Below are 19,079 nucleotides of genomic sequence, written 5' to 3' on the forward strand. Positions count from 1 at the left end.
TGGTCAAAATTGTCTAGTTTTTACAATATAGATATCTGAACGAAATTAAACACATTGTAGTTTGATGTCACGTTATATGAAAGGAAATATGATTTTGCTAGGGACCTTTTGACGTGGAACAGCTGATTGTATGCGTTATTCGTCTGACTATTCTCAACATCAAAATGGCCGCGGTCGTGAGAGTGCAGTAAGGGTTGTATGATTTTTGGCATATATCGCCAGTTTCGACGTTTGGAGCCGTTGTCATTAACATTCAGTATTTTCGGTAAATATTTCTATATTTTTTTATATAGACCAAGCGTTGGTTTGTTAAAGTAACTGTATATAAACGCAATAAAATCGAAACACTGCAGATTGTCAGTGACATCTCGTGAATGTGATATAGCAGACGCCTCTAATTGCTTTTAATAGGTTTTCTTCGAAATCCTTAGTGTATCGCGTTGTTGCGATGGACTTTGTGATAGATGCTTGTCAAGCTGTTTTTGCTACGGAAGAAGAATTGATTTGTTATCAACGAAAATACCTGCTGTTAATATCCATGTAACGCTGATTATTCTTCGACTACTCTATAACAAGGTTTTGTCATTTATTTATTACGGGATTATTTTATTGCATTTGCCAGTTAATAGCCTATGTTGAGTTACATTTCTTTTAATTACTCGTATCTTATGTATCGTAACTAAAATCTTATTTTGGAAGCAGAAATTTCATCATTATACTTTTTTAATTGATACATGTGTTTAGCCTGAGTATTGCATTTTTGCATTGCCATAATAAATAGTTTCTACACTAAGTGATAAGTTCATAAAATATAAATTTATGAGAGAAAATATAATTCTTATAACATAAATTTAATATAATAATATGTCATTTGAAATTGCGAATGTATAAACATTATATAATGCAATTAATATTAATTATAACAATGTTTTTATTTTAAAAAAATATTAATGTCACATATTATTGTTATAAAATTATTTTCATTAAGGATGAGAATAACCATATTATGTTTTCACATTTATATATAATTAATCCAATGTTTAAATAAATTCTAGGTTGAATATTAAAAATGACAGTTGGTACAAGTTTGGTAGTACCTATAGTCCTATGGGGTCGCATAGCTCCGACTCATTGCATTTCCTGTATTTATTTATCCCGAGATCAAAAAACTTTGGTAACAGGATGTTATGATGGTCAAATATGTTTGTGGCAAGTAGATCCTGAAGTATTAAAGGTAAACAAATATATTTCTTCATCGTTGACATTACATAATTTTATTAGAAATATGATAATAATGAAAAGGTTATATGTTAAGATGACTCCAAGATGTTTACTCGTTGGTCATACTGCTCCAATAATGTGCCTCAGTCGAGCAAGCGTTATTATGGAACAGAATTATATTGTTAGTAGCAGTGAAAGCGGGGAAATGTGTACTTGGGATTTAGTCGATGGAAAATGTAGAGAAGCTGTGAAACTTAGCAGTGTTCATACACAAATGTTGCCTTATGTCTCTGCTGGTGGAGAAGATGTTAGACTTTTTTGTTCTGGGTATTTATGTCATTTTTATAAATTACACAATATATATTTTTTCACATAAATGTTTCTATGTTTCTAAGTAGTGAGAACATTTATTTTATAATTTTAGATATTATCCTGAGGTTTTAGTAATGGACCCCTTCAGTTTGGAAGTTTTATTTACTCTGAGTTCACGTGTTAATCCCGATTGGATCAGTGCATTGCACGTTTTGCGGCCGGCCAAACGGAAAGGTCGGTTCTACGTGCATACAAGTTAGTTACACTTCATCACACCTACGCTTTTTACCATAAGCTGCTACCTTCTTTCTTTTTCTCTTTCACACTCTCTATCTATCTATCTATCTATCATCTATCTATCTATCTATCTATCTATCTATCTATCTATCTATCTATCTATCTATCTATCTATCTATCATCTATCTATCTATCTATCTATCTATCTATCTATCTATCTATCTATCTATCTATCTATCTATCTATCTATCTATCTATCTATCTATCTATCTGTCTATCTCTCTATCTATCTCTCTATCTATCTATCTATCTATCTATCTATCTATCTATCTATCTATCTATCTATCTATCTATCTATCTATCTTTAGGATATATATTGAGTTTTTCATATTCTCTGCAGTAACAGAATTTAGTACTGTGAAAAAACAATCAAATTATAATTTAATTCTGCCATTTAAATTTTGGTTGATATTTACTTGCATAATATATTTATTATCTTCTTGTTTACTACTTTCTTATATACTTTCTGCTCAAATTCTGTATTAAATATTAAAAGTATCAATAAATCATTTTATTTAAGCACTAGTATTTTTAAAGTATTTATAGTATTTCTAGAATATTAAGTTTTGATAAAGCAATTACTGGATATTGAGGTTTACATATGTAAATTTCACATTTTTGGGGGGTTTTCAATATTCGACTAATGTTTCTTAAGCAATTAACGCGAAAAAGCTTTTCGCTTTGGGTATATTAGGAATTTATATTTACTTAATTTTCTCAATAAGAAATTTTCATTCATAATGACTTAATGACAATAATGTTAGAAAGGTACACTGTACTATTTAATAAAAATAATTATTATAAACTATTGAAATTTTAATAGAAATTATAATGTTGCAGCATGTTAATGATTGACGTATGAAGAAATATCAGTGCTATTACATTGGTAGCTGTATCATATGTATTTCATATCTTCTTTCTTTCTTTCTCTGTTTGTTTTCATTAAGAATATCAATGAGCAGGAATCGTTAACAATTCAGCTAACCATCCTTTTATGCTAATCCTTTACATTTGCTATTCCTTTGACACAAATCCGTCACCAAAGAGTACATTGCATTCACTTACACTCATTTGCATTCACTTGTAATCACTTTCATATCATTTATGGGTGAAAAATTGTATCTATAGTAAGTATGTACTATATTAAATTTATTGTTCTATAAATGTTCGCAATGTTTAACTGCAATGAATGCAATATTTAGAAGTTTTATAATTTCAAAAGAAAGGTATCAAGATTTAATTTACATTTATTTGTTATTGCATTGTTTTTATTTAATGATTTTTACTTTAATCGATACATAAATAGTTTAGTCTTCTTTTTATATATTGTAATTTATAGAAGAAAATGAATTGCAAAACTTTTGCATTTACTGTTCATGACTGATTATTTACTTTCACAGTAGATTGTGTTTGTAATGATAAATACTTGTTTATTTAGTATTTAAGTTCTAAAGTAGAATCTTATTATTTAACAAAAATCAAACAAATTTATGTATACAAGGCTTAAGCATGTTAGATTTCGATACATATCTTAGAAGTTTAGTATGAAATTTATTAATAATTTAAGATATATGTTCATATGAATATATGAATCTTGATATCTGAAATATGTTTGACATTGTTTTATACTCATATAAGGTGTTTAAAAAATGTAGTAATATTTATATGGTACATAAGACACACTAAGTAATAGGATATACTGAGTAAAAAAGACCTTAGTGAACATAGGTCGAAATTTCAATTGTTTCTAAAATATAAACATTTTTATATATTAACCATACAATGTGTTCCTGCAAGTGAGATCACCTAATTTTCTAAAAAAATATGAGTGATACGAACAAATGTTCTGATGTTATTATTTGTTCGATCTTGGCGTGACCTTAAGGTGTTCTACAAAGGTCACATTAAAACTTTTAAATAGGACTCTACATTTTCTATTGCATACTTTTGTAGCTGACATTTACAAGGGAAAGACTTCAATTATCTGACTTCGGTTTTGATAGTTTTTTGAGATGATGGTATACAAGTTCCTAATGATATGTGTAAAATATTAGGTGTAGATACTCAATAGTTTTGGAAATACAAACAATTACGGTTAAAGTAGACATGTTTACAGCTTCGTAACTCGAAGATTCTGAGGTCGATTCCAGATCTCCGTACTATCCAATTTTTATTTTCTTTTTAATTTTACTTTTTCCTTATTTTAAACTTATTTTTTTACAATGGCATTTTTCAATTCAGCATTTATCAGATGTTAGTGGTGTCTGCATTGTTATGCTTCACGTGTGTTCTCGATTATTATCATTCAACATTATGCATGTATTTTTCATAGTTAAAAAGAAATAAATAAATGAAAATTACCATGATCTGGAATTGATGTCTGCATCTTCGTGATATGAAACAATCGACAAATCCACCTGAACATAAATGTTTCGGTTACTAGTGTCTATGATTATAATACATCCAGAAGATACGTAACTTTAATTGCTTATATTTCCAAAACTATTGAGTAACTATACCTAATATTTTACACATATCATTAGGAACGTGTATACTATCATTCCACAAAAAACTATTAAAATCGAAGTCGGACAATTGAGGACCTTTCCTTGTTAGATGCTTCCAGTATATTGCAAACTTGTTATTTTCGCATAAACCGTTACCGAGATATGAGAATCCAAAGTTAGAAGTATTGCTCACGATCAGTCGGATTTTGATAACCGTTTATGCGAAAATAACAAATTTGTAGTATCTTGAAGACACGTTCACATATAAAAACGTTTATACTTAGGAAATGATTGTAACTTCAATCCATGTTTAGTAACTAGTTGTTTAACTTAGTATAGTATGTCTTATTCATCACGTAAATATTGCAACACATTTTTCAAATGGCCTGCATATAATATTCTAAATATTATTGAGCATATACTAGACTTTTAAGGTAACTTATGCATGATTTAAATGAGCATGAAAAAATTAAGTAAACATAAAGATATAATTATATCTTTAGTGTAATACAAGATATTTTATTTTACATGTAGTAATTGTATTCTATTATATTTAATATTATGTAATTAGTAAGTGTTTTAAATATTATATTTATTTTAATATATTCATTTAACAATATTAAAATATTATTTTCCAATTGAAACATTTTGTGATTGTGAATGCATTTGTAATATTTGTAAGGTGCTACTTTATTGACCCTTACTAAAATTTCTTTTGCTTAAAATGCTATGACACCTTCTTAGATGTAGTTAACGCGCAACAGGCGCTTCCATTAATTTAAAGACGACGTTGTGCTGGCCTTAACAACAACTGGCACGGTGAAGGTGTGGACTCTTCTTGGACATGAGAATCGAAATAGCGAACCCCTTTATGAACATGAAAGTAAACAGATACAATGTCTTAATGCACTTGCGATGACCTGTTGTCCATATAATCAGAGGACTGTGTTAATCGTGTGTTCTAAAGACTGGCAGGTACTCATTACTATGTTTTTTTTTTCTAATTAGATTGAGATGATTTTTTACTAATATATTTTTTCAATCAGATATATGATGCTGGTGATTTCTCAGTCCTGTGTTCAATTTCTGCACCTCATGGTGAACGATGGATGGCTGGAGATTTTCTAGCTGCAGATAGAGTCATTATTTGGAGTGATGAAGGTCGTGGTTACCTGTATAAATTACCAGCTAAGTAAGTTCATAAGAAGTACAATTTTATTTCTCTGTTTTACTACTCTTGTTACCACTTTTAAGTCTTGAATATTCTATTTTAATACTCATATAAGATATTAATACTTAATTATTTTTTTAATTAGTAGAAGAGCTTGTAAATTATTCATAACATCCAATATTTGTAAAATTCCTGACCATATAATACGTCTTTTAGTTATAAATTCATTGATTCGGTTTACTTAAAAGATTATTCGTTTCTTGCTTATAGGACTTTGGTACACCTTGACAGGTAGATTTTCTGAAAATTAGTATTGTAATTAATTTTAAATATAAAAATTAACCAATTTTTGTTATGAGAAGAATATTACTAGACAAAGATGCTTACATTTTGTAGCATGATAAAAGATACTAATACGCATTTGTTTGCTCTAACAAGAATTTGAACAATTAACATACCCAGAATTCTTAATAAAACAAGAACTGTCAATTTAAAAGTAAAAGGTGTATAAATATTTAAATAGAAACATATTGTTTACTTATAAATTATAGTACGGTATGTTAAAAGACATACGAAAAATAAGTTTATTAATATTAAATATGTCATGGTATTTGAAACACTACTAGTATCTCTCCAAATGTAACTTCCTATTACTCAATATTTTTTAATAAGTTTCATATAAATATGTAGATGAATTCATATTATATTAGTCAGCTGCACTGATATTTAAATTAAGCAGAAGCTTTAATTTCAATCCCATATGTTATTCCATAGAGGCACCTGCTGGCAATGCACATATTTAATATTTGTTCTCTTTGTATTTCTTTATATCATTTTCCATAAACATTCATGTCCAATTATTAAGTGGGAAGTAAAAATTTGAATTTCATTTTCACATTTTTTTCTTCAAGCAAAATATAGTATTAATAAAATTTTCTCTAAATACTTAGTTCTTTTCACGCGTATCTTTGTTCCTTATGAAGAATTTAATATTACATAACAATCTACATACATTCTGTATAGTGGATATGCAAAATCGAAACAAATTTTTACACGTTTGTATTAATATGTAAAATTCACTGTGTTTATTTAATACATGGGTAAAGAATACCAAAAACAACAGATACATATACATATTACAAACATATAGTTAGTGCTATATCTACTTTTTATGGTGATGTGTCTTTTTCATATAATACACATCTACTACATCTTATTTCATCTACTGCATTCTACGATGGATCTGGTGTTCTTCTAGCAAGCTGAAGGGCAAGGCTCTCAGCAGGTAACCCTGCATTATTTCTACAACACATTTCTTCTCACGTTCCTTGTATTTCTTCTGTTACACTCTATGTTTCTGTTTGTATTCACTCTGTTAAATATATTGCTCTTCTACTGATTTCCCTTTTATTTAAAAATAATCGATTATATCTATTAAATGTGTATGAGATGTATACACATCTTTCTATAAGTGTTTGTATATGTTAACACAATAGTTAAGTATATCGCAAAATTATAACTTTTTATTATTTGTATAATAAAGCTCCATGATTCATTTATAATTTTTTTCAATTGATAATTTATTAATGTTAAATAATACATAAATTTCATTGTATATAAATTTTGTTATAGGTAGACATAAGTAGTAAGTTTATAATTTGAGAATATTTACTTATTATACAACACAGTGTTACAAAAATTCAAAAGTTTTATATAAAGTAAAAATTTAAGGAAAAACGGTATTCTTAAAATATTGTATTTTCAATTCTTTAATTAATTGTAATCTTATATAAGCATAATTTACTATTCTTTTTGAAAACTTTTACATATTCTAATTGATTTTATTTTTCTGATTATATTGCAAGTTTAAAAGAATAATAGTTGATTTTAAACATTATTTGAAAAGAATAAAATTAATATTTTAGTTTTTAAATAAATATAATTGTAAAATATACAACATAAAAATATATTAAAGGAAATTGTTACGCACAAGGTACAATATTTCTGTGCATTTCAAATCTTCTGTTTTCATCTCCTATTTGTTCTTAGTTGCTTTGCATGTATCATTACTTTATTTATTTTTATATCATCAAATGGGTGAATGGTAAAAATGATTTAAATAATAATTAATACTACGTCACACGCAATTACTCATGCTCAATTTATTTATTGTGCTTATTGCATAAATAAGTTTTTATATAAAAATTCTTTTATTAGATTGAAGCTGGCTTAATAAGTTTTATAATTGAATTAAATAAAATTATGCAATGTAATGTTGCTTACTTATTATTTTTTATTAAATGAGTAATAAATTAAGCAATTAAAATTAACATGTTTAAATAAGCTTGTATAAAACATTATAAATGCCATTTATGGACTATAAAATACCTTTAATGATTTATATTAGTATTTATTATAAATTGCTGCCCATAAATGGTGTTATTGTTGAGTAAAAAATTTCAGATACTAATATAGTATATTTTTTGTTTGTTTAATTATATAGTAGCGTTGCAGACAATAAGAATTATCATACTGCAAGTGTTGAATATGACCAACCGTACTTGTACTGTACTCTGACACAACCCGGAGATAAGGTACAAAATTGTTAGAAAATAAAATTTTAATTATAAGTAGTTTACAAAAGTCCAAGTCATTATTATATCATGTTTTTCTATTGTAGCCTTTATCGTGTCCACCAGCAATGCGATTAGTTACAGTTCAAAAGCAGAATAAAACATTAAAGTATTTATTACGTGGTGATAGCGAGGGTGTTGTTGTTCTGTGGACAGTGCCAGAAGTAACGACTCAACAACTAACTCAAATCTGTCAAAGTGATCGCTCAACACCTCTCTCTTTGCCCCCAGCAGTAAAAACAAGTCTCACTACTGCTTGGAAAGAAATGAAACCACCACCGATTGGTATACTAGATCAACTAGACAGTGGAGACGGACATGGTATAAAATTAACAGCTAGCATATATTTACCACAACAAAGTCGCTTAGTTGTTGGTAGGGAAGACGGCAGTATTATCATTGTTCCTGCAACGCAAACAGTCATGCTGCAATTGCTTCATGGCAATCATCAGCAATATGATGGTACAATAATATTTATATTTTAAAGTTTTTTTAACAAATACTGCTATTCAAATGAAATTACTTGAAATAAAATTTTATGTGGTTATACTTCTTCCTTTTTATTTTGTTATGTGGTTTATAGATTGGCCTCCGCACCAAATACTTTTAGGCCATTCTGGTAGAGTGAATTGTCTTTTATATCCACATGGAGCTGCACCGCGTTACGATCGGGTACACCTTGTTTCCGGTTCTGTCGATTTTGCTGTTTGCCTATGGGATCTTTATGCTGGAACGCTAATTCATAGATTTTGCGTCCACGCTGGTGAAATTACACAATTAATGGTGCCACCTGATAATTGTAGTGTATGTATCTTTTTCTCACAATTGTTATATTTATCTATTTTATAAAGTACCTTGCATAAAATTGCAGTTACTATATTTTTACACAGTTATAATGAAATTTCTTTTTTATAGCCTAGAATACAAAAGTGCGTTTGCAGTGTTGCATCAGACCACAGTGTGACTTTATTGTCACTAGCAGAGAGAAAATGTGTTGTTCTTGCTTCTCGTCATCTGTTTCCAGTTGTTACAATAAAATGGAGACCACTGGATGACTTTATGATAGTAGGATGTTCAGACGGGGCTGTATACGTATGGCAAATGGAAACTGGTCACTTAGATCGTGTATTACATGGTTCGAATATATTTTTTATCTATATCAAATATCTACATTTTTTTATTTTTAGTTATAATGTTATAAAATCGCAACTACAATTCTTCCAGGTATTATTGCTGAGGAGGTACTCTACGCTTGTGACGAAAATACAATGACAGCATCTGGTGGATCAGCTGCTGGTGGTGAATTAGGCTTAGCCAATCCTGCTGTGCATTTTTTTAGGTAAATGAAATCTTGCAACATGGATGGTGAGAACCTTGAGTGAATTTTTGGGAGAGGATTCTAAAAACAAATGCTGTTATTACATTTTTGATGTTTTGTTTCTTTAGAGGCTTAAGACACAGAAATCTATCTGCGATCAGACATGCAACACAGAGGGGGTTGCATCAGTTACAACAACTTCATGGTGGGCAGGGACCCGACCATGGAAATCAAATAAAAGCAAAAGGCGCTCCCTTAATGATTCAAGGCTTCAGAAGTAATCCCAAAGATCCAGAAAGTCATATTTTATTTTTTGATATAGAAGCTTTAATAGGTACTACTTATTTACTTTATTTATACTGTATATAATAACAAATTGTTTTTTTATGTAACAGCACTTTTTTCTATATAGTGCAATTACTTAGCGATGAATATGGAGCAATGTCACCTGGTTCTTTGGAAGCACAAGGTCTAATTTCAGCTTCGGAGTATCAAAAGGTTGCAGCCCTTACACAATCTGCTAGCCCAGACGCTCACAAGAAAATTGCAGGTTAAAACTTGTTTTTTTTTCTTTTCTATAAAATAAATGTAAATATTGCTTCTGGAACTTAGCCAATATGTATATTAATGAAAACATTTACATTAACATGCCAATTTGTAGACTTTTTTGGTCGTGTCAAGGATAAAGCAGGCGACGTTGAACGAATTTTAAAGGAAAAGGATCGTCACGGTATCGTGCTCTGTTACTGTTTCCTTCTATGAATTGTAGTTTGTATATACTTTTTTTGTAGAGTAGAAGTTTCGTAAAGAAGTCAGAGTCATTAGTTTCTTTTACTGTATTTTGATTTTCTATAGTTTTTTTTACATAAACTTTTCCATATACATCTTGTATAAATACATAAAAATTCTTTTGTGATCACATATACATAAATATGCAGGTAGGTTTATGTGAATTCGTGAGATATAACATATTATTCAAAGTATATTTTAAACCTTAAAACAGTTCTGTTTTAATTGATATTACACTTTCGTCTAAGTAGTAGTGCTGTATTCTATTTCACTCAAACCTCCAATCTATATATTATATTTTTGACTGATTATCATATTTGTTTGTTTATTTGGTAAATTTATTCCGATAGAAATTTATATAGAGAAACAAGGTTTTATATTCTTCATTTGCTTAAAACTGATTATAGTTTTTTTTTATATTGATTTCGTCAATTCATGCATATAACTCTGATTCATATCATACTCGAATGTTGTAGAGCTTTTAATCCTTATTGCAATTATAGTTGATAGAAGATTTGTGTTGAGAACAGATTTTGTTTATTACATGATCTAAAGCCAATTTCTTTCTATAGGTATATTGGCTAAAATGAAGGAGGGTGCAGAGAACGTACACACTAAAATTCAGGCCAAAGTGGAAAGTGTTGGCCTCAAGCCGTCCACTCTTGACGGCAAAGGTTAGCCACGATTTAAAGAAAATGACAAAATCATTGTAGCTTTTGTTATTGAAATTATGTCGCATGAGTTATTTTCGTTAGTATAGATTCGACGTTTCATTTTTTAATTTTTTTTTATTTTTTTATAAAAAATTGTGTTTATTCTTCACTTTGATGTTTACAATACAAGTCACTAAGAATGACTACTAACATCTGTTTCAATGCACTTACACATTAGTTCACTGCTTTGATAATAGTTAGTTTGATGCAAATTACTCATTTCTGATTACACCATCTTCAAGTAAAAAAGCAATGTCACATAATATTTTTCTAGAGTAAGTTACAAGCACCGAATGTACAAGATATAACGAATTAGTTGTTCAAACAGTTACTCAAACTTAATATTAATGTTATATATCTATGAAACACATTTAAAATTTTCGTTTCATATTTTCACTTTTAAATTTTACACTATTGTAAAACTTTTTATACCTCTTAAATGATAAATATTTAGAATTAAAACATATTGGCTTCTTGTTTCTGAAGTAGTTATTATGTACTCTTTTTCTATTTCAGAAAACTTGATGGTAAAATAGATGGAAAGCTTTAAGTTCCTGTTACATTTCACTTTTTCAATGCGCACTTTTGTAGATTACAAATTGTGAAATGTATAAGTATGTAAGATATTTTGATTTCTTATAGGTGAAAACTGGAACAATAGTGATGCTGCTAAAAATAATTTAAAACGAAATGGAGCTTTTAATGAACCAAATGCAACTATGGAAGTAGCTCAGCTTATATTGAGTCTGTTACATTCTTGGGGTTTGGATCCAGATTTGGACCGTGTTTGTGAAGGAAAATTAGGCTTATTGAGACCTATGGTTCCTGTTTCATTTGGAGTATTATCTAAAGGAGGTAGGAGAATTTGATTGTCATACATAAATTCACATTTTTCAATTACAATTGCTTATTATAGGTTACATGTCATTATTATTACCAACTTGGCAAACACAACTGGAACCAGTTGGTGAACCTGCAACTCAATTGGAGCAACGTTTACCAGTTGAATTAGTTAGACAAGAAAGACTTACCAGAGCGTTCACAGCAAGAGCGCATTGGGAGCTATCTACCACATTAACCAGTAATCATTTATTGGCAATAGTTGCTTTGGCAAATACTTTAATGTCAATGAACAATGCAACTTTTGTATCTGAACAAGAAAGAAATCGAAAAATGCATAGGTTAGTCCTTTTTTGTAGAACAATTGAAATGTAGAATAGATTTCATTCATATACTTTACATAGACCAGGTAATAGATCAGCGGTTAGTTGGAACAAAGCAGAAGAAGAAAATGAGGAAATTTATACTGCGCAACAAGCACAGATCAAACAAGGTTGGTCCCTTTTGGCAACACTACATTGCGTGCTCTTGCCTGATAAAGTAACTGCACAAGGTGGTGCAAAGACATTTAAGCGACCTCAAGTCGAAATGATGGCAAGGAGATGGCAACATCAGTGTCTTGAGGTTAGTTATTATTGGAATTACATGCCCTGAATGGTTATAAATGAAGTGGTGATATTTTAGATACGTGAAGCAGCTCAAGCTTTATTACTCGCTGAATTAACTAGAATGGGGCCAAAAGGAAGGAAAACACTTGTAGACAGTTGGTCACAATATTTACCAATGTATAGTACTCAAGAACCCATTGCACCGCAAGTACAGAACCAAAGTCCTCCAGCATCTGGCAGTCCAGTACCTACAACTGAAACCCATCAAGAAGAAGAAGATGAAGAAGAGGAATTGACTGAAGGTATTTAATGCATTAAATTATTTTTATATTATTTCAAACAAATCAAATATCTGAATTGTACATACTCATCAGCAGAAATAAATACAGCTAGGAAACCTTCGAGTGTAGCGGAATTGAAACGGAAGCAGACAACAGCAGTTGTATTACTAGGTGTAATAGGAGCTGAATTTGGTCAGGATGTTGCTACTATGAATCAAAGAAGAGATAATGATCAAAGACGAAAAAGCTCAATCGTAGAAGGTTTTGGAATAGGAAACAATGATCTTGCCAGACATACTACTATGGCACTTACACATCTGTTACATGCACCTCACTCACCAAAGTTGCCCTTACACACAGCTTTAAGAAGGGCAGCAATTGATCTTATTGGTAGAGGATTCACTGTCTGGGAACTGTATCTTGATGTGTCAAAAGTAAAAATAATATTAATACCATTGTAACATTTCTTTCCATTAATACAATAACAATAAATATTTATTAATTTTACCCTATGATAATACAGGTATTATTAGGACTTTTGGAAATGTGCTGCGATGCAGATAAATTAGTACCAAGCATGACATATGGCCTTCCACTTACACCTCAGGCAGATACATGTCGTACAGCACGTCATGCTTTAACTTTAATAGCCACTGCAAGACCCGCAGCATTCATTACTACGATGGCACGGGAAGTGGCTAGGTACAATACACTACAACAAAATGCGCAAACGTTAAATGTAAATATGGGTGCAAGTGTTTTAGCTAGGGCAAAACCAGAAATACTCAGAATTGTTGAACAATTAATCGACAAAATGCAAAGCGAAATGAGCGATCTTTTAGTGGAGGTAAGGATAATAGTATTAATTGAAATCAAACAACCTGAAATTTTATATACTTAATGCAATAGTTAATATTCACAGGTCATGGATATTATTTTACATTGCTTGGACCCAGGTCATCTGAAAACCAAACCATTAAATGATGTATTCCCAGCCGTATGTAGATTTAATCAAGTAAGTTGATAATTTGTACAAAAATTATTTGTTTTTCTTTCGAAAGATGGTAAAACTGTATATCTTCGTTTAGGTAAGTCATTGTCCAGCAACCCGCAGGATAGCAGTAGGTAGTCGAAACGGTCAACTCGCTCTGTACGAACTGCGAGGTAACGTTAAATGCCAAACAGTACCTGCGCATTCGGGATCTGTAACAGCGTTAGCATTTTCACCTGAGGGCAAGTTCCTGGTTAGTTACTCTTGTACGGAAAACAAGTTATGTTTTTGGCAGGTAAAAAATACTTTTATTTACAATTATATTACGAGACACTGAAATAATCATAATATTTTATTTATTTTCATAAAAACATTAAATGTTTCCAGCAAACAAGTAGCGGAATGTTTGGTCTAGGAAATTCACAAACGCGTTGCGTTAAGTCATATAGTACCGCGCCAATTAATGATGTAGCGCGATTAAATCCTATGCGACTAGCTCGTCTAATATGGATAAATAACCGAACCGTTACGTTGATGCTTGCTGACGGATCTGAAACACGGTTCAACGTATAATCTGTACATGAACCTTCCTATTCCAGCACTGATCAAACAAAACAATCAAACAGTCCAGCAAATGGGATCAGTCTACAAGCAGAAACGTGAAATAATTCTAGGCGAAACAAAGAACCGAAAGTGCCGTCATGAATGTTGGTGCGTTTGTTGGTACTTAATAGTGCTAGTGGTAATTAATCGGAATACCGTTATCATTCGAAAGTAAAAACTCCAGTGACGAGTTTTATTGTTCACGACGCAGGATACTACATAACAATTATCGTCAGACATGGTACGGAAATTTGTTCCTTTTTAGTATATTTCTTTTTTTCCATTTATATAATATAATTTTCTCATTTTCTTGGCTACATATAAATTCAATTTTTGCATTGCAGTAGTAGCCAGAAATAATTTTGAACATCGTCACGCTTTAAGAAGAGTATTCTTTTTATATAGTAATTTAATTGTATTACCAGTTAAACATTAACTAATCTAAAACTTAAAAAAAGAATATAAAACGCTTTCATACTGACACAAATATATAATGTGTAACTTGTTGAACATTTCTACATAAAACAATTTATGTGTCGTATTGTACATTGTACAACATTATATTATTGCGTGTGCTATTTACGCCGCGTTTGCATATTCCTGAAATTTGGATATACTAATGGTTAAATGGTTACCGTACGGAACCTCGCGTAATGAAATATTATGATACATACATGTGTATATATACATACCAAAAAAATGAGAAAAAATATGAATTGTCGCCCAAGGATTTGTACATACATAATACATCACTGGCGAACCGTAGATGAATATAACAATTTGTATGAATTATCTGTTCATTTTGTTCATGTATAGTCGAACGCTTGAAATAGATTTTTGTTATCACGTTATTTGTACCATTTAACGAATGAAATACTTTCGAATCTAATAGAAAATTTACAACTACACGCCAGAATATGATTTTAATGGCCACTCTATCGCATGTTTGGTACTTATGACTATAAATAAAGTAAAAATAAAAAGCAAGAACTAAATTTTAGACAAAAGAAAATATTATTTCTAAAATAATTATTTCAATTTTTAATATACTCCAGTTACCGTACGCCTTTTATAAATATTCCATGCATATATGTTTATGTAATAATATTTATTTCGTCGTATAGATTCGAAAAAAACGACGGATTGAATTTAGTCTGTATAGTGATTCGAATATAAAGTGTGATTACTGTTATTTTCTCCTTTTTAACTAAGGTGTCTCTCCATTCAGAAATGATAGGCGATACAATGGAGAATAGAAGATATTAAGTTTATTAGCTTAATTTATTTTCGTTATATTAAATCTTATAAGTTTAGCAATGTTTTCTGTAAACACGATGAACACATACGTGTTTTGTATACGTGTCATTGACTAGAAAAATTATAACTTTGTTATCCAGCTTCTTACAGATATAAAAGTTTCATTCTTGCAGAATGAAATATGCAATTATGTAATTGTGCAATCCTTATATTTCGGATTTATTATCCATGATGGATAGCACAAAATTACGATGAATCTTTCAACAAATTAAACGTATTTAAATATAATTGGGCTACATGTATAAAATTGATAGTAAAAATTTTAAACCGAGACCATGTAACATTTGGGTCACCAATCTGACTTTGCTTTTATACATAGTACACAGCAAAGATAAAAATTTATTCAAGCAATAGATGATAAGTTAAAACAATGTGTAGAATTCTGTTTCTATTAGCTGTTTGATTCAATTATAATGTAAGTTTGTAGATGTTAATAATGAAGCATTATTTTCTTCTGTAGAATTGTACAATACTGTTTAATATTGTTCTATGTTTCAATGTTAGAAACCTACAAACAATGTATTACTTATAAAAGATATACAATTTCATTGTGCGTATAATGAAGACTTTACTCAGGTATTTAATCAAGTATACATCCTAAATACGTTTCTACAAACTATTATAACTTATCATCAATTATTTGAACAAAATTTGATTTTTGTTATGTAACATAAATGATAATATGTAGCATGCAAAAACTCATTATACAAGATTGATAATAAGTTTAAAACTGTCCTTTCTTCAATACTTTGCACGTACTTATACATAATACCACAGTTAAATACAAATAGAAAAATAATTAACGTATGTCTATATATGAATTACATTGTATTAAGTCTAGAAAAGTAAAATTCAACATCAACTGAAATACTAAAAGGAGATGTATTCTGATATTCATCAAATATCCAGTATACATAGAAATTTATTTCCATACAGTATTTTCATTTTCCTACACTCCTTCACCTTTTAGTTTTTTTAGTCGTGTGGTATTATTTGTAAATATGTACTAAGAGTATACAAAATGTACGTTGAATATTTAAATATATCGTTATATGCAATGTGTGTTGCGTACAAAACTAAATGAAACCTGTAATCCAAATGGCACATAGTATTTTTGTGTCGCTATTGATGAATATTTTTTACCGGTATGTTGAATCATTTGCCAGAACATCAAATACTATTATTCTCTAAACAAATAATTGTTTTCAACATTTGCTTGTTATTTTGTAAAAGTACATTGTAAATTATTTAGTTGGAAATGTAAAAATTTAACATCAACATATTTTTTGACTTGTAGAATAGAAATTAAACGAATGAATTGACTTGTTGATAAATGTAAGTGACATAAATATTGCGAATATAGCGTGATAAAGAAGTATTAGTACTATAGGCATTTGTCACGCAGGCACGTTTATAACCGATAATAAAATAAAATACTCGTGAACGCCAAAAAATATAGATTTCGTGAGAAGGCACGAGACGATGGACCTACTCAGCGTAGCATCTCCTATCGAGGTGGATCAAACGATTTTTCAGTGTTGCTTGTATCTTGTATATAAAATCAAATTATGCCAACTTGTATCTATGTAATTTATGTGTATATTATGTACTTTATCTTGCGTTATATGTGGGTAAACCAGTCCTGTTCAGAATTGTTCTTGAAACCAATATGATTTTCTACAATTATAGTTACTATAGTTTTACTGTAGCACACTGCTGATCATGAGAATATGTGTCTACCCCACTCATTGTCAGACTGTCTAAATATCATCAATTTCAGAAACTACAGTGGAATGAATAACTATTGTGATGGTCAGTGTTTTACATTAAATAAATGACTAAATTTGTTTCTGAGGGCCCGACATAAACACAATAACATAACACAATGTAACGAATAGAGAAATATCAAATCACACAAGGAATTCCAATCATGAACAGGACTGGTATAATCAAGGAAACGATCAGGAAAATAGATTTTCCTTCTTATCGGACACTCTCTCGTAGTTGACAATGATGCTCAGTGATGGATACTCGATAACAACTCCATTAAAGTAAATTAACCTTATGGAGATCTCTGAATCACTGCTACAATTTAGGAATTTGTTTCATCTCAAATGAATATGATGAACTTTAAAGTAAATGTTTTTCTAAAATTGTATTCTTTCAAAATGAAAAGTAATTAAATTTTATATTTTTTATTTGTACAAAATCAGATAAACATACTATTGAATGCGTAAACATTTGAAAATCTCAAATATTTTCAAATTGTTTCAACTCCTTATATTTCAGTGTTCATTCCATTATTCATTGAGAACCATTCGAATAATTATGGATTTCATCACTAATGGAGCGTTTGATGCGAAAGAAAGTATACCGCACGTGTTGTAATCGTTATGCAATAATTAATGTATTTAAATGTAACCAATGTGAAACGCGTTGCGTTGAAGAATAATATATGTACCATAATAACGAAATTCTTTCTTATCTTGATAAATGTTATATTTTCGTATTATTTTATTATCAAATAATATGAAGTAGTTCGTACCGCAAAAGTAAAAATAGTTTTACTTAATTAATGCTAATGATTTTTACAATAAAATAGCTCTTGCAAAAAAATAGGACCTAATTATAATTACAAATTTTAATCGTAATTATATTGGCAAGAAAACTAATACATAATCTTTAAATGACATTTGATATTCAAATTCTAAGGAATTGTCAATTATTTGATCTATTTTTCTGTACAAAAAATATTTTATGAAGTAAAAATTTAGATTGGAATTTTAATTCCTTTTTATAGTGCCACTTATTACTTATTGTCGCCTAAACTTAATTATTATAGTAAGTAGGATTTAAATAATTACATTAAGTAAAAGTATATTTCTTGAACATTTTATTATTTAAAATACATTCTGCAGTAATGGCATACTGACATTGATTTAAATTACAATAACATGGAATGAATAAAAATGAAACTTTTGATGAAATCAAGTAATTAGGAACTTTTATGTCATAAATTTCAAGCAAGTATTTAAAAATACTTGAATAGTACTGTACAAAATATAACTCAGTGCTTATCACTCTGAGTACAAAGTTTATGACAGAATATTTTTGGGAGACCACATAACAACTGAGCATAGTGGAGCATATTTGAAAACTTATATAATTATGTATACTTACATAATTATGAGCGACCTTATCACGTGTTACTTTACTTATTATTTTAACATATAAATCTACGATCGTTGTGATTATTTTACAGAAGCTTCATCGTTTGTTTTGTAATTTGAAATAAAGTATTCCAAAATTGTAGGATAAATAGAAACAATCAGCCATTGTTTCTATTCCTTCATGCACCATATAGCTTTTATCGAACAAGTGTAAAAATAATTTTTTTACATAAATTTAACGCCGGTTTCTAATTTGCTTCACTGTCAAATGAATAGAAGAAATTTTCTTCGATAAAAAATATAAAAAT

General features: G+C 29.5%; 1 protein-coding gene across 14 annotated transcripts; it reads left to right on the plus strand.

Moving 5' to 3' along the window:
• Positions 1-130: 130 nt before the first annotated feature.
• Positions 131-18,075, plus strand: Rbcn-3B (WD repeat-containing protein Rbcn-3B). 14 transcript variants are annotated; one of them, XM_076364499.1, is made up of 26 exons: positions 131-265; positions 1,056-1,234; positions 1,316-1,548; positions 1,646-1,788; positions 5,122-5,312; positions 5,384-5,529; positions 5,779-5,799; positions 6,767-6,793; positions 8,012-8,102; positions 8,189-8,603; positions 8,725-8,945; positions 9,057-9,276; positions 9,366-9,480; positions 9,588-9,793; positions 9,872-10,009; positions 10,121-10,189; positions 10,821-10,922; positions 11,604-11,816; positions 11,878-12,142; positions 12,206-12,425; positions 12,486-12,711; positions 12,784-13,124; positions 13,214-13,537; positions 13,613-13,705; positions 13,779-13,976; positions 14,069-18,075. In XM_076364499.1, exons 2-26 carry the CDS (start codon positions 1,070-1,072, stop codon positions 14,252-14,254), a joined length of 4,569 nt encoding a protein of 1,522 aa, XP_076220614.1. In that variant the 5' UTR covers positions 131-265; positions 1,056-1,069; the 3' UTR covers positions 14,255-18,075. The 14 variants fall into 14 exon arrangements, with proteins under 14 accessions (XP_076220614.1, XP_076220613.1, XP_076220615.1 ...); XM_076364498.1 differs by lacking the exon at positions 131-265 and adding an exon at positions 433-576; XM_076364500.1 differs by lacking the exon at positions 131-265 and adding an exon at positions 433-576 and having other exon boundaries at positions 12,787-13,124.
• The last annotated feature ends 1,004 nt before the right edge of the window (positions 18,076-19,079 follow it).

Source organism: Nomia melanderi, chromosome 2 (assembly GCF_051020985.1).
Source record: "Nomia melanderi isolate GNS246 chromosome 2, iyNomMela1, whole genome shotgun sequence".
Taxonomy (NCBI): domain Eukaryota; kingdom Metazoa; phylum Arthropoda; class Insecta; order Hymenoptera; family Halictidae; genus Nomia; species Nomia melanderi.

What these genes read in the sequence shown, in the direction of transcription:
- Rbcn-3B (XM_076364499.1), top strand. Translation starts at nt 1,070, where the DNA reads ATGACAGTTGGTACAAGTTTGGTAGTACCTATAGTCCTATGGGGTCGC. An exon ending in AAGGGCAAGGCTCTCAGCAG is followed by an intron (nt 6,794 to 8,011) that starts GTAACCCTGCAT and finishes TTAATTATATAG; the next exon opens with TAGCGTTGCAGACAATAAGA. An exon ending in CAATCATCAGCAATATGATG is followed by an intron (nt 8,604 to 8,724) that starts GTACAATAATAT and finishes TGTGGTTTATAG; the next exon opens with ATTGGCCTCCGCACCAAATA.